At 46.8% G+C, this 16951-nt stretch overlaps 1 protein-coding gene across 2 annotated transcripts in view; it reads left to right on the top strand.

Annotated features, from left to right (window-relative positions):
* Positions 1–16951, top strand: part of cacnb2a (calcium channel, voltage-dependent, beta 2a) — an 88511-nt gene that overhangs the window by 4383 nt on the left and 67177 nt on the right. The window contains exon 1 of one of the 2 annotated variants that reach the window (XM_064332844.1): positions 13391–13775. The exons of the other annotated variant lie outside the window; for it this stretch is intronic. Within the exon in view, the coding sequence (XP_064188914.1) occupies positions 13728–13775 (48 nt within the window). The 5' untranslated portion in view covers positions 13391–13727. Of the gene's footprint in view, positions 1–13390; positions 13776–16951 lie in introns of those variants that run through there. 2 annotated transcript variants of the gene reach the window in all.

Here is a 16951-nt window from a genome sequence, read left to right as displayed (position 1 = left end):
TTTTGTTGAGCTGAAGCTATTGAGACAAACTGGAGGGCGGCCGCAGTGCATCCTGGGTGCCTTTCAGAATATTTCTGCCTTTTTTGGAGGAGACAAGGAGGACCCTTCTGGGGCTGAGGACAAGAGCCAGGGGGCAGCCGAAGGAGGCAGAGGGTGCTGCTTAAATAGGAAGTGGAGACAGAGAGGATATGAGGGGTGACAAGAACAATATGGCATGTGTGATCGCTATCTGCATATTTAATAATGTGGCCCTTGGTCCGGGTGGGTGGGCTGATGCAAACATACTTTTGCACTGCTACATTCATTTTCCTTGTGTGTAAGACTGTTAGCCTTTTTCCGGCTATCGCTCTGCTGCTCTCTCTTTCTTTCAAGAGTAGAGAACTGCCTTCAAGTTTTGTTGTAGTTTTCTGTGCACCAACATGTACTGTACAGTAGGTAATTTTAGTACTGGGACTTTCCCCAACCGCCAAGTTTTTAACCCCTTCAAAAAGTTTGTACATAATATGACATTTCCACGTTAGATTATTTTTAATCTGCAACTAGACATGAGTTATAAATGGATTGCACACAGCCCCAGAGGACCTGCTATATTTATCTCAAGGATAGACTTGATGTATCTCTTAATTGGAATTCCCAGATGTAATCACGAGACAGTTTTTTGTTTGTTTGGTGTTTTTTTTTTTTTTTTTTTCCTTGTTCAGAATAAAATGTGAGCTATTTTGGGTCCATGCGGAGCTGCATTGGGCATGTGCAGAGTTGTATTGGGCATGTGCAGAGCTGCATTGGGCTTGTGCGGAGCTGTATTGGGCTTGTGTGGAGCTGTATTGGGCTTGTGCGGAGTTGTATTGGGCTTGTGCAGAGCTGCATTGGGCTTGTGCGGAGCTGTATTGGGCTTGTGCGGAGCTGCATTGGGCTTGTGCGGAGCTGCATTGGGCATGTGTGGAGCTGCATTGGGCATGTGCGGAGTTGTTTGGGTTATAGGAAGGAGAAGAGTGGGAAGTGTTGGCCCGCGGTAGATAAATGGCACTCGGATTGGCCGATTAGCGTGGAGGCGCAGTGGACTACCGGGGCAGGTCTCCTGGGGAGGAGACGTGCCAGACGATTCAGGGCCTTTCCCTGTGAAGCCGTCACATCCCCGTTCCCACACTCCCTCCGCGCATGCCAGCCGCCTTATTAGAGCGGGCACAACGGGCGTCATGCTTCCAAACCCGAGTCACAGTGCTGACATTGAATGAGGCTAAGCTTAACTCATGTGCTAGGAGTGGTGGTGACTGAGGATGTCAGGAACCAAGCCGGCTTAAGAGCAGATGAGTCTTCATTTTAGAGAGGGTTGTGAAAGAGGACTTGATATGTTAAGCTCCTCATCCACTGTAGACATGAGCTATTAAACAAAATGACTGTTCATTGTCTTTTCAACCATTCTCAGTAAAAGTGGCAAACCAGACGTCTTCTTTTTCTGGTTTATAGGTATGGGGTATGATATATGTGGTGTGGGGATGGCTGGTTTAAGCAGCCACACCTGCCCTGGGTCAAGCTAATTGGACCTGGCCAATTGGATAATTGGTTGAGAATTAGATAATTGGCCAGGTCTAATTGGACCCGGGAACAGGAGTGGCTGCACCTGTGCGTAGTGAGGTAATCACTGCGCACAGGTTAAATCTGCCATCCCCACCCACACCAGGGAGCTTCCGTCATGACAGGGTTAACATCTGCTCATTTGGCTTTACCATCTTGCCAAACCCTCATGGAATAAATGTGGACTGTTTTGAACATCTTCTCCCTGTGTCTCTGTGCTGGAGGGCCCCAAAGAAAGCCACTTCGGTGGCCTGTGGCAGGCGTGTTTGCCACAGTGGCGCCCAACGTGGGGCTTCTCCGGCACAAGAAAGAGGCACAGGAGGGCCAGCCAGGAAGCACACTGGAGGAGGAACAGCTGCGGTGTTCCTGACAGGGCTTTGGGCGGATCCTCCAGGCCAAAAACGGCGAGCGAGAGATGACCACGGAGGGGAAGGAAGCGATCCTCAGCTGGGACGCTGGGGAGCTGGACCTGGCCGTGAAGGCAGGTCAGCTACGGGCGGTGCACGAGAGGTGGTCGCGCCGTGAGCTGGACTTGGCCGGGAAGGCGGGTCAGCTACGGGCGGCGCACAAGCAGTGGCCGCGCCGTATTGCTTCCTTTCTTGTCTGTTGGTTGTTTTAGTTCGTCGTTTTGGCCTGGTTGGGTTGCCCGGAGCCCATGAAGGGGAAAGCCTGCACCAGCCTTCCAGCAGAGCCGACTGGCGGCCACCACACCTGCAAGGGTTCCTGGTCCCCAGCGCCACAAGGAAGCCAGCCCACCAGCCCAGCCAGCCCACCAGCCCAGCCACCCCACCACAGCCCCTGGAACAGCCCAAGCCGGTGACATCCCCACCAACCAGCTGAGCAGCCCAGGAATCCCCGCGCTCCGAGAGGGAGGAGGGGGGAGGGCTGCCTCATCATCCGGGGGAGGGTCACGGCTGTGCACTGGACTGTTCTGGGGCCCTTAAAGTGTTAAGGGCGCTTGGTTTTTTTTGTTTCGTTTTTTTTTTCTCGCTTGGTTGGAGTGCTGGGGGGGGGGGGAGTAGGCTTCGGCCAGGGATTCTCCCTGGCCTCAGTTTGGCGTTGGGGGTATGTGGTGTGGGGATGGCTGGTTTAAGCAGCCACACCTGCCTGGGTCAAGCTAATTAGACCTGGCCAATTGGATAATTGGTTAATTAGATAATTGGCCAGGCTAATTGGACCCAGGAACAGGAGTGGCTGCACCTGTGCGTAGTGAGGTAATCACTGCGCACAGGTTAAATCTGCCATCCCCACCCACACAGGGGAGCCTCTCTGTCATGACAGTGTGTTAACATCTGCTCCTCGGCTATAACATCTTGCCGACCCTTGCAAATAAACGTGGACTGTTTTAACATCTTCTCCCTGTGTCTCTGTGCTGGAGGGCCCCAAAGAAAGCCACTTCGGTGGCCTGTGGCAGGCGTGTTTGCCACAATATACATTTTGCATTCCTGTACTGTATATATGACACAAACTATTGTTACTAAGACACATGAATGGGGAGGGTAGTGACAGAAAACTTGAATGATATTTAATCATGTTGTTGTTTTATTACTAGCACCTGTGAAACGGTTAGCCTGGGTCAAATATACCTGGGACATTTTTGGGATTTTTGAGCAATAGAGAAATAGAATTTATGCAAAATACTTGATATATATTATCTTTATCTCATTTTCTCATCTGTATTATATTCAAAGAAACCATATAGGCAAAAAGACATAAAGCGAATACAGTTGATGAATAGCAAATAAAAGCACAAAACAACCAAATTTACATGGGTTTAGTCACTGTATCAAATGTGTTTCTCCGAAGTGTCATTCCTCTTTTACTAAAAGTTTAAAATGGGTCAATTTGATCAAAACCGAGCACAGTACATCACTTAATGTGTTGAGCAATGATGATAATTTGTTCTGTAGCCTACTTGTTTTATTGCAAACAAGAAATTGCCATTGTTTTGTTCCCGAATATGGTATTCAGGTCCTTCCTGTGTGTGCAGCTTTTAGAATTTTTTCTTGCTTGTCTCTCTCTCTCTCCAAACACTTGAGAAACTGACTCATCTGTGTGGCTTCATCCACTGGCAAACCCAACCATTGAGCTCTGCAGTTTAGGAGCCAAGCACATTGCTCAGGTCACTAGCATTCCTTCAGGTCCAGCCTGTCAGGATGGGAGTTTGATCAATAGCAGCTGCTGGCAGAGAAAGAACATGGCCGCTGTGAGGAAGAGGAGTGGGCGACTGCGGCCTCGAGGCCCAGAAGCTCAGCGGGCTCTGGGGGACCAGAGTGGGGGAGGAGGTTAGGCGGGGGCTGGGTGCTGCTCTGTACCCCTCCCAGCATTGGCTGGGTCAGTGTGCGTGTGCGTTTCCACAATTATTGGCTTTGTAAAAAGCACAAGAAATCTCTTTTTCTGCAGAAAGTCTGTGGTGAAAATTTTTAAAGTTGAGTCAACATACTTTTGTATTTTGATTGGATCTGTTGTCTTGTTCTAACAGAATACTTACGCCTCAATTGTTGCGACATTAGATAGGAATGTATGATTATAATAACATGTTATGATTGCCCCATAATGACTGTGTATTAGTGCTAATGGACTTAACCACCATGTTTATATTTTACAGTGATTGGGAGACGCATGCTGTTATAAATATAATTGAATTAGCCAGTGATATTGTTTCAGAGTAGAACCTCAGACATAGAATTCTTAGGACTTAGAGATTGGTCAACTGACCAGGGCATGAACCTGAAAAGATCAAAGATATGGCAGTGACTTTTGTTTTTGTATTTTGCTGATGTGGGGTTATGCATATAAATATTTGCTTTTATGTTTATTCTGTATGTTTGGCTTTCACATGGAGACTGTACAGATTTGCCATGTAGGCCTATGTAGGTATTTATTCCATCCATTTTTCCCATGTGTCTGTATGGGTTACCCTGTACCTGGAGATCTACCGTCCGGTAGATTTTCACCCCAACCATAACAAAGCACACCTCTTTCAACAGCCAGAGGTTTTGTCGAGCTGCTAATTAGTATAATCAAGTGCGCCAAATTAGGGTTGTAATGAAAACCTACAGGGTTGTAGATCTCCAGAAATAGAGTTGGTTACCATTGGGTTACAGGTAACATTGGCAGTTAACCTTTATTTTCAAATTTATCAATTAATTTTCTTCTTGCTGTGAGACTCGTGCTAGATGCAGCCATTGTGCAGTATTGAATGCACATTCTGTTTCTTTTTTGTGATAAGCAAGGTTTTTTTAAAACTGAAATTCACCCTTGCTTCTGGGGTGCTGTCATACTGCCGGTTTTTCTCCAAATCTGTCCCGTGTCGTTCAGTAGACCATCCCTAACTAGTGATGGTGCTATCAGCCCCACCATAGGTGTACTGTATGGCATAGTGAATGTCATGACATAATGAAATTCTTGTGTTAGCCAACGCAACATTTAATGCATTTCTGAACACATTGGGAGATGCAGTTATATTAATGTACAGTGCCAGAAGCAGTTTACACTGGGCTCAGTGGATAGAAACTGCCTGCTTGTCAGCAGTCCGCAGCTTTATTTCACTTTATTTCCTCGCTGATGCTGTGTATTTTACCACACCCTACGAAGCATCCCTGCAATGCTTTGAACTCGCTGTTTGCCTTGTGCATCTTTGTAGTATTTTTCTTGATTTAACTTTCTCTGTACTTCAAATGATTTGGCTACATTCTACATCCGTGACTTTAAATTGCAGTTTGTAGTTATTTTTTGTTTTTGTTTTTGAGAATACAAGGCAGATAGCGTTTTTTAAAAGTTGTTATCAGCTATTGAGAGATTATTCTCATGTCATTTCCTGTTATGCTGCATCTTTTAGAAAGTTGACATTGAACAAAAAAAGAAATGATGCTCTTTGAGATCCACCTTAAAACTCATTCGATTATTGTTTAGCTTAAAAGATTTCTAGCTACAAAATGAGAGCCTGTTTAGAAGTAAGGCTAGTGTAATGCAGGTAACATAATCACAATAAATGGATCAAATAAGAGTGTATGTATCGAATGGTGTATTATAATTTTGGAAGTTGTGAACGTCTGAGAGTGGCCCCCATTCTCTATGCTTTTTTTTTTCCTTTTTTCTGAGGGTATACTTTTGGTTTTAGTACATATCTTCCTGAGATTCTTCAACATTCAGCGCCCTCATAATCATCTGTCCATATGCTTTCCTCCCTATCTCTCTTCCCCTCCTCTCTCCCTCCTCTCTTTTTCTTGTCAGTATTGTAGCTTGTTATCAGATATTTTTGTGTGCAAGCCAGGAAAACTATACTTTTTTCCCCCATGGAAAACGTATGCAGGTAATAGTTACCTTGCATTTTGCTATACCGTTACTGTACATGCAGTAGGCCCGAATGCAGAGAGGCTCATTCTGTTTTGTGTGTACGAGTCACACGTTCTAATCTTGTTTTTGTTATAATGCCTTTAAGCTGTTTCCCTTATCATATGTTAAATATTTAAATCACATGGAGAAAGGATCCAGGAACCTTTCACACACTTCATGTAACCGCCTGTCTGTTGATGCTTTCTTCTCAGTTATGATCAGTGAGATGTCGCCATGGGAACAAGACGTTTTACTTCCTTCACCGTTACCATAGCAGTGAGAAATCGAGTGCACGATCTGATGACACAATGTGCTGTTCATGCCTGGCATGACAGACCGCATTACAATAAACATTTTGGTACACCAGGTGTACCTGATGTCCTTTCCTCAGAGCTACCAATTAGCATTTGTTTGGCTTGGGGGGAGCTGGATTGGGGGCAGTGATACTAACCTGGAAACACTTCCAACAGTTTTTCTTTTTGTATGAAAATACTGGGAAGATTGAAATGCCTTATGTGCTTGTCTTCTTACTTCAGGAAGTGTAGTATCTAGACTTGTCCTTTGGCCTTACTGGAGGCAGTGGAAATGCAAAAACAAAAAAATATATATAAAAATGAGAATAAGAGTATTCCACAAGCAGTTATTTTCCATTGACCTTTTTTTGAAGCATAAAAAAACAATTATTCTGTGCTTTGCCAAGAGGATGTTGTTACGTAGATTATCTGTTGCCCCTCTTGTTCTCTGCATAAGAGCCAGAAGTGAGAATCAGAGTTTGTTCTCTGATTTTTATGTATCCAAAGGCTATAATCTCGATTTCAATTCATGATGCCTAATAAAAAAAGTGTCAAATAAAAAATAAAAGTAACTTGTATCCTCTCACGCCTACACACAACTATATGCATAGACCTCACATATCACATAATTAATTAACCATGACACGGAGCTAGGTTATAGATCTCTGCTCTCTCCAGTGTCTGAGGCACTTTTTTTTTTTTTGCTCACTTGTTCTCTGCAAAGAAACAGGGCTTCGATCTGTGGACTGTTCTACCCATAAAGTGCCTGTCCCTGCCTTAAACTCCACCCTCTGGCTAGGCAATGCTGGAAGGGTCCTGCCCAGATCTGGTTTTCTGTGCTCTGTGGCTAATCGGCCTGGTAAACTCTCGCTTGTGTGAAAGGCAGACCACCCGGCTCACGCGGATGTGGAGCAGCCCTACTGCCAGTGGGCAGGGCCGTCCCATCATCTGTCCATCAGCCACGTGCACAGATAGACACCAGCATGTGCTGAAGCGTATGCCCCACTGCCCTGAGACAGCACAAGTGCCCTCGTGGCTGCTATGATTTTATTGCATTTTTTCTAAGCAAATGTATAAGGTGCCCTTTTTTATTTTGAGAATACCCTCCCCCCCCAGTCAGTGCACAACCCTGGTCTCCATTCATGTGTCACATCCAGACCGCCTCTCAAAAACTGTGCCGGCTTGCTGCTATACCCCCCGCCCTCCCTGTCACTCCACCCACATCCCCCAAAAGCAAATCAGAAGCCTATCCCTTCTGCTTTTCTCCCAGAATCCTCTGGTGGCCCTCATGTCAGCTGGCATACGGCCTCAGCCCGGCAATCTCCAAATTGTTCTTTTGTAACATCCCAAAAATGTGTTCCTCTGGGCCTTATAATAAAATATTGGTGCTGGGTTTATTGTAGGCACTACTAATTTGTATGCTGAAAGCTGTTTTTTTCATATACAGTTAAAAAAGTTGTATTATACACAGTACCTAATTATTCATGATGATTGCTGTGAACTTGAAATAGAACTGCTAATGTACACATACCAGTGAACATACAACATGCTAAAACCTGGCTGATTTTCACCTTGTACACACATTTCACTTGTTACATTAAGTGACATGAAAGACGATTTAGTCCCAGTTTAAACGTTTAAAGACATGGTCTAACATATATTTTCTGCTGCAACCCAGGGGAGTATTTTATTTTTTGTTGCCGAATCACTGTGTCTTTACCACAATTTGGGGCTTGGGGAAACACAGATACACTGCATTATATTTTTCCCTTTTATGTTCAACATGTACTCCTCTGACAGAATCTTGTTTATGTATTTTGAGTTGAGAGAGAGATCTGTAGGTGATTAAAAACCGCAAGTCTTTTAATTTAAGATCACTGAGATCTTTGTCCACTTGCTAATCAGTGATGTTGACGATGGGGGTGGCCAATCAGTGGAGAGGAGGAAGTTATGTTCAGGGCAGCCAGTGGGAGCTGGCTGGGTGACTGCAGTCTCTGTCACACAGGGAGGCCAGGGGGAGAGGTCTGTCACTGCTCCCCCGGGTATTTCCTTCGTCAGCTCCCTTTCTTTTTTGGGAGTGGAGACTGAGTATGGGGGCGGGGGGGGGGGGAGTTATGGGAAACCCTTTTTTGATGATTAAGATTAAAGTTTTCCTTCTCATGCAGAGCGGAATTCCATAAGGAGGTGCTGTTCTGGATGTGGCGTTGCCAGTTATCTGAGCTGACTCACTGGGGTCTTGCATAATGGAGGGGCAGAGAGATGTGGAGTCAGAATCACATCTTTTTGGCCAGAGACCTCCCAAAGTTATTCATACAAGAACCACAAAATGAATAGGTTTTGCTTAGGATCTGTTATTTTTCTTAGCAGAAAAAAATGATTATTGTTGTGGTTTTTTTACTTTGGTGGATTGTCTTGGAAATTTAATGTAAAAATATTTTTAAAAGAATGCAGAACAAAAATGCTGAAAGCGAGACCGTTTTTCTTTGTCTGGTCAAAGAAGAGTGCCTCTGGCTTCAGACCAAATATTTACACGTAACCTGGACGTGTGAATAGGCAGTTTTACCTCACCGTGTACAGTCTGTGAATAAGTGAGGTGCAGTTAGAGCTGCTTCACATTTTAAATCCGTGTCACACTGGTAGGTAATTGTGTGGCTGTCTTGCTTGTGGAACTGAAGGGGCATGACTTTTGTGAGGCTGCAGCAGGTGGGATAAGCAACACAATGAGAAATCCCTTCTACCCTTCTGAAGAGTGAACTAGACTGCCATCTGGTGGTGCGACGGTGCTCTAGGCTGTTTAATTTAATCGTTTGACTGTGCAAAAAAACAACAAAAAAAAAAAAACAACTGAGTCAGAATGTGATACCAGCTTAATGTTTGGCGACACAGATTCTACTGCAGTGTTCCCAAACCCCATATGTTGCATGCGTGGGTGCCTTCATTTTTTTTGTGGATATACTTTTACATAAACCCAGGAAAGGTGAGTGCTGTAATGAGCAACACCTTAACGAAGCTGGCTGATTTTCATTCAGAACGGCAGTAACTGGAGGGCAGGTCTGCTCTCCCTCGCGCTAGTCAGCGCTCAAGTGGGAGGTCAGAGAACGTGGGCTGCTCTTAGATATTATTCATTCTGCACTGTTTTCCTGGCTGATTTCCCAGAGTCCTCCACTGCCGCCCAGCTCGAACCCTGGTCCGAATGGCTCATCTCCTCCCTTCTCCAGCCCAACGCGTGGTCGTGGTACAGTATTGAATGTATGGCGTGCCTCACCTGGGTGGGCATTAGGTATTTATGGGTGAGGTACATAGTCTCTTCATTGTAGTGTTGGTGAAAACCTGCACTGCATTTTAATGCAAGTCATTGTCTTTAAACAGTGAGACGCACTGCCTAGCATCTCACTTTCATGTGTATGTGATCAAAAATACTCAAGAACCATATATATATATATATATATATATATATATATATATACACACACTCACCGGCCACTTCATTAGGTGACAGGAGTGGCACCCGGTGTGGTCTTCTGCTGCTGTAGCCCATCTGCTTCAAGGTTCGACGTGTTGTGCATTCAGAGATGCTCTTACTGAGTTACTGTTGCCTTTCTATCAGCTCGAACCAGTCTGGCCATTCTCCTCTGACCATCAACAAGGCATTTTCGCCCAGAGAACTGCCGCTCACTGGATATTTTATCTTTTTCGGACCATTCTCTGTAAACCCTAGAGATGGTTGTGCGTGAAAATCCCAGTAGATCAGCAGTTTCTGAAATACTCAAACCAGCCCGTCTGGCATCAACAACCACGCCACGTTCAAAGTTACTTAAATGACCTTTCTTCCCCATTCTGATGCTTGGTTTGAACTTCAGCAGATTGTCTTGACCATGTCTACATGCCTAAATGCATTGAGTTGCTGCCACGTGATTGGCTGATTAGATATTTGCATTAACGGGTGCAGTTTGCAGTTGAACAGGTAGACCTAATGAAGTGGCCGGTGAGTGTATATATATATATATATATATATATATATATATGTATATATATATATTATGTTTATGTGATCAAAAATACTCAAGAACCATATAAATGATTTCTTTTTTATACTCTTCCATTTAAAAGTAAAGTGACACTGATATAAAATGCATTTTGATGCTGAGATTGCTGCTCCAACATGTTGCTGATATGAAGCCAGCAGCGTTGGTGTTTATTGTGCACGACACCCTTGGTGTGTGATTCATCTGCGTGTCACCTTATACAGTAGCTTCTTAACCACAATGTCAAATGCAGGACGGATTGGCTTGCATAATTTCCATCCCCCCCATGGAGATAGCAGCTCTTAGAAAAATGACTGCTGTTCTTCGCCTGCGGGTTCAGGTTGTCCGAGTGATCGATTGCGCTGTTTAATGGGACAGGCAGTGGCTGAGCTTTGCCAAGCCTTTACAGTTAGCATAAGAACAGAATCAAACCGAAATAAAACCAGCAAAAAACAATGATCCGATTTTCACTTCATTCCTGAGGGAACAGTGTTCTCCCTCCACATTCCTAGGTCCCTGTATGGACTTCTGTCTGGGATAAAGTGGTAGTTTAAACAGACAGGTCTTTGGAATTCTGTCAGGGATAAAATGGTAGTTGAAGCAGACAGGAGTGTGGGGTAATGACCAAGACCGAACACACTCCTGCAGCAGCTTTGCGAAAGATAGCTCTCCCCTGTTGGAGGACAGGAATCTCCATTTCAAGGCTCCTTGTGAAATTGAGAGCCACTAGTTTATGTGTGTGTCAAATACACACAAACCTACACACACACGCACACACTCATATAAACATACATACGCACACACACACACACACAAACCTACACACACACACACTCATACAAACACACAAACATACATACGCGCACACACACACACACACACATATGCACACACAACCCTACACACACGCATACGCTCATACAACCACACAAACGCACACACACACACACACATACACACACCTGCACACACCCATACAAACACAGAAACATACATACACGCACACACACACACAAACCTACACACACATGCACACACCCATACAAACACACAAACATACATATATATACACACACACACACAGCACCAGGAGACCAGCAGAGAGGGAGGTTGGGATTGAAAAGCGTCTGGGCATGGGATGACAGTGAGTGATGCGTCTCTGTCTGGAGAAGGCGGCTTCTGACAGAATATCCTCTGGACGCGGTGAGTTCGGGATGCGGGCACCATTTGTTCTTTTCGAAAGATGTGCCGAGGTCTGCTTGCGTCATCAAAGCGGGATTTTAAAGTGGTATCGTTTTTAGCGGTGCTCTTAAATCACAAGACTGACGTATCGGAATTGCGCAGGGCTGACTTTAAGGCGCTCAACTGCAGTCCTCCAATCAAGCAAAGAGTTTAAGGATGATGTCACCAGAAGGAACGTGTTGTAGGTTTTTCATTTTACCTGTCTTCTTCAATCGCAGACCAAACTGTGATGTTTTTGAGAAATTAAATTGGTAGCAACAATTCAGGTGTGGCTGAGTGAGTACGAACTGGCTGATTTGTGCATCAGCGGGTGTTCACAGAGGTTGCTAAGCATTTTGTCAAGTACAGAGAGCTTGCTGAAGGCCCTGCATTTTAATGAATCTCGGCTCCTGTGAAGAAGCTTTGTGCCTGTCATCGCACTTCCCCTCCTGCCAGTCCTTCAAAGGGACAGCGGTTCTCATCCGTGGAGCTTTGAGGTCTCTGTGCGCGAGAGAGGCCCCAGATGATCCCGGCGTGTGTCGTCTGTGCTCTGCGGAGGAGAGGAGCACAAACACAGCACACACACACACACCGCTCACGGGGCTCACACTCCTAGCACAAGCTCTGGGTCAGCTGCGCATGTTGTTATGATTATGGCTATTACGGGTATGATTGCGCTTGTTAGTGACATTTTAAAAGGACGGAATCCAAAGGCAAACTCTTGGGGTGAACGACATGTGTCCGGTCGCTTTTTCCAGCAGACCCTACCCATGAGAATTTGGCAGCTGTAACCTTGAGGTACAAAGTCAGTTTTAGCTAGCCTCTTGGCATGCTCCAAGCGTATAGGCATGAGAATGCAGATCAGCACTTTTGGAGGAATGCGCTTGTTCAAGCCTGAGTGCACCTTCTCTTTACTCATCCAAATTATGGACGCTCATTTGAACGGCTGGTCAGAATATCCATGCCTTCCATACTCACGTTAAAGCATTTTCACTGATTTTGTGCTTACTGTACCTCAGCCTCAGCCATTGCAAACCTTCATTGTTATTTGTTTTTTTTGTTTTTTTTTTTTGTTATTGTTTTCAGGCTCACCCAGGTTTTCCTGTGATGTATTCTGATTGGCTGATGCCCGATGCGCAGCGCACACGAGCACAGAACGTGCCTCCTCTCATGCGCAGAGCGCGGGAGCGAGAGTGCTAGCGTTAGCGCCGAGCCGATGGAGCCTGAGGCGCATTTAAATTCAGCCAGTGTATTTCCTGTTCCGCTTGCGGCTACCTGTTCCACTGTGCAGCACCGCGGCAACAGTGAAGCAGCACAAATGCACAGTAACCAGCCTCCCTCCCTCCCTCTCTCCCTCCCTCTCTCGCCATGAGATAAAGTGATTCAGGTAATGAGAAGCTTGGACGGGGGGTGACTGAGACACGTATCCTCAAGACAGAGCGGGGGGAGGGGGAGGGAGGGAGGGGAGGGGAGAGGAGAGGAGGAGAGAGGAGGGGTGCGGTGTTGCGGGAGGGGCACTTGAGGGAGAGAGGAGACGCCGCAGTCTGAGGGATCCGGAGTGAATTAAAGTCGGGACTCAATCATCTCCGGGGGCCGGACAGGGAAGGGAGGAGATGACGGAGAGGGTCAGCGCGTGCCGCTCGCCGCTCTGAGGTCTCCGAGGCTAGCGCCGCTCGCCGCTCGCCGCTCTGCGGGAAGAGTCCCGTCCTCGGCCCTCTCGGCACAGCCTGCGGCAGGGGCAGGGCGAGGGGAGGGGGGCACGCGGGGCGGAGCGGGGTGCACTTTCCAGTGGGACCCGACAGCGATCCGAAAATGACATTTACGCCTCGTAACGATTCCACAGCTGGCCCACGTGCGCAGGAGAGGAGGGCTAGCATATAAATTAGGAGGTGGGGTGGTGGGGGGAGGGGTGAGGGGAGGCGCTGACCGAACGCAGCAGCAGGAGGAGCACAGCCGGAGCGTGAACTTTGTTCTGGCGGTCTTGGTCGCCCGGGCAGTTTTCGGCGGGGGAGAGCGGCGCGCGGGACAGCGGAGCGCGCTCACACGGACATGCTTAGCCGCGCCGGAGCCGCCGCCCCGCCGCGGGACGCCGGGACGCACCTGCTTCTCCATGGAAACGGGCAGCCCGGGGGGCCAGCCCAAAAAGCCGTGTGAGAGCAGCGGGAGTTCGGCGCGCGCCTGGCGACGGCGACGGGAGGAGAGCTGGACGGGCATGGACAGGGGCTGAGCGGGGGCTGCCCAGCGGCACATCCCAAACCCACCGCCCGCCCTCTTGATGCATTGCTGTGGGCTGGGACATCGGCGGAGAGTACAGGTTTCCTATGTGAGTCGCTGCCGGCTGCCGCCTCTCATCCCTCATTCACTAAGATGTGCATGTGCAGCGAGAGAGTGAGAGAGAGAGGGAGAGAGAGTGTGTGTCTGTGTGTGCTCATGCAATGTGTATCGGTGCATCTCTGCTACCCAAAACCTTTGCTATTTTCTCTTTTTCACCCAACAACAAATGGAGAAAGCGAGAGAGAGAGAGAGAGAGAGAGATAAATAATGTGTGAGAATGAGAGATGCAGAGGTCCACAGAAGGAGAGAGAGAGGTGGCATTGCACTGCCCAGCAGGTCAAAGACACACTGCGTGTCTCACTTTATCAGCTGATCCCTGGGGCTCAGGGGCAGTCTGTGCTGAGCCCGGGAGAAGGTTTCCTTTAGCTGGTTTAAAAGAGCGTGCCCCAGACGCACAGGGTCCGCGCTTATCTGAATGCAGCCTTTGCCTCCCTGGGTACCTGTAGATCTTTCCAGAATACCTGTAGGCAGATCTGAGGGTTTTTTTGCATGTATTTTTGTGGCGGGTGTTAGCTTGCTGGCTAGGCTGATTTTCTGCAGCCGTGGTTGACATGCAGTACCGGCAGCAGAGGCTTATTTGCAGGGCGATGCTGAGCACAGGACACAAACACAGCGCTCCCTCAGTGCTGGACACCTGCGCTTCAGATTCCGTGTTTGGGCGCCCGGAAAAATGCATTTCACATGTTTAGACAGTTTCGGCACGCTGGGGTGACAGTCGGGTTTGTTTGTTGAATTTCTCCTGCGTGCGGTTTATGTGACCGCCTGGCCATTCTGTTTTGTTTTTAACGGTCCCTTGTTTAGACAGATACCACTGCTGTTAGCGCACGTGCTTGTCATCGCACTTCTCTTAATGGAGTGCTGGATGAAGCATATTAAAGATTGTTTAAGCCTGCTCAGTGTAAAACGGCAGGGTGCTGCTTCACCCGTGTGACATCATTGCCTCCTGTCAAAAAATATGGTGTTGGGCAAGTCTGGGACATTTTGCTGGGGATTTTATTGCAGGTTAAACAGCCGGCTGTGTTTGAAGCGAAGGGAACACAGATCGGTCGTTTGTATCGACCTTGGGCAGTTGAAGGTCTCCTCGCGGCAGACGGAGAAGAGCGGCGGCGTGTTTATTCTTCGGGAAGAGCATAATAAATCACCGGCACATTCTGTGTGGTTCAGAGGAGGATGAGAAAGTGAAAGGTTACATCTGCCGTACGGGCCCTGGGCGTAACGTGTCTGGCCATTCGCAGTGCTAGGCCAGGCTTGCCCGCGAACGCAGCAGAAAGTGAACTGATACCCCTTTATTTGTGAACCCCCCCCCCCCCCCCCCCACCATGCCCCCAAACCCGCCCCCCGTCTGGCAAAGAGGTCGTTGCCAGTAAGTTAATTGCACCAGAGCCCTTCTCCGCTCCCACAGTGAGTCAGAGAGGCAGGGAAAGTATACACGGTGTGCTTTATATAAATAAATGAACGGCCACCCAGAGTGGGCCGGCTCGTTCCAGTGTGTCTGGCTTCTCCTCAGGTGGGGATGTGCTGGGCCAGCGCCTCTCGGCTGAGGCTTTGATCCCAGCAACTTCAGTCTCTTCACGCTCTCCCTCCTTTCCGCACCACGTTAACAGCGTCTCTCTGTTTCCTCCTGAGGTAAAATGTCACAGAATGTGCTCTCAAACAAAGCTTTAAAAGGGCAGATAATCTCTGTGAGTCAAACTCATCAGTGAGGGCGAAACAGCTGCTAAAAATAGCATCGCAACTGGCTTTGATACTTTGTCAACCTCTTCAATCTATGATATTAATTAAACAGATTTTAAATGAGTTTAAATTGAATATTGTGCTGCTTTCATTGGAGGTTGTGATGCCATGATTCTGATGTGATTTCTACTGACTCGAGTGTGTAGGTTTATGAAACCATCTTTTTGCTTTGGTTTTAAATTTTGGCGGTTTGGTTTCACGGTGCTCATTGTTCTTAACTGGACTGTTGTCTGTCTTCACTTGCTATAATCTGGTGATTTCCTGTCTTCTGCGTCCTCATTTCTGTGGAAAACCGTATTAAGTTTTCTCTGGAACACTGGACTCCATGACCCCATTGACAGTATTTATACTGGATTGCAGAACAACACATTCATCCCAACACACTTTCCCAGCAGTTCTACCATAGGCATAGCGGCTAGGACCCTCATAGATCTGTCTTTACATTACATTACATTATAGGCATTTAGCAGACGCTCTTATCCAGAGCGACGTACCTCTTTTCTTTAGTGACCTGTTCAGGGCAGCAGTAGACCAGCAAAGGAGCTGAGGCACACTGTCTCACACGGACGCTGTAGATGAGGGCATTTCCCTGCCCACCGCTGTTACCACTAGATGTCTCCGTCATGCTATCAGATCAGCTGGGTGTCACAGACTAAGAACCCACTGCTGTAACAGGTACAGGAAAAAACGGCACGGGTACATATTGGGACAGATGGTTTCCACACTGGGAGGAACTCAGGGCCCACTGTCAGTATACCTGGGGCAGTTCTTTACAGAAACAGCCCGGAAGTATCCATACAGTTCTTTTTATAAACAAGGAGATTTATTAAATCATCTAATAAAATGATTTATAAATTATGATAGAAAATAGTAGGCCTAATACATATGGATACATTTCTAGTCCCTCTTCTGCTGTGCAAAATTATTTTTTTGTGCTTACACAAATGAGTATTGTGTTTTAATGCTATACTGCTTTAAAATATACTTAAAGAAAGTGCATGTGATGAAATTATTTGTAAAAAATAAATAATTTTGAGTATGTGACATTCTCTCATTCAGCTGCTGTTTTGAATGATGATCCCAAGTCTCATATATGATGTGATTTCAATGCAGTGTGCTTACTGAGTGTGTTTGTGCGTGTATGTGCATCTGTTTGTGTGTGTGTCTCTCTGTGTGTATGCAGGGTCTGTGAAATCCGTCCTTATAAAAGTGTGTATGTAGGACTTGTGTCTAGACAAGCCAGTCTGCTAGCACCTGTACTCACTGAGCTGTTCTCATATTTCTAACAGTGCGGTGACACTATGCTTTTCATGTGCCTGCACTGCTGCAGCTGGGATTAGCAGTTTCAAAAGTTGTTTCAGTCTGGCCGATGAACGGATTAACACGTTTGGCCCTATGGAGCTGTGTGCTGCGGTGTTGTGGAGCTGTTGG

Source organism: Anguilla rostrata, chromosome 4, assembly GCF_018555375.3.
Source record: "Anguilla rostrata isolate EN2019 chromosome 4, ASM1855537v3, whole genome shotgun sequence".
NCBI classification, from domain to species: Eukaryota; Metazoa; Chordata; class Actinopteri; order Anguilliformes; family Anguillidae; genus Anguilla; species Anguilla rostrata.
Note: the sequence above shows the minus strand (reverse complement) of the source record. Positions and strands in the feature narration are given on the sequence as shown.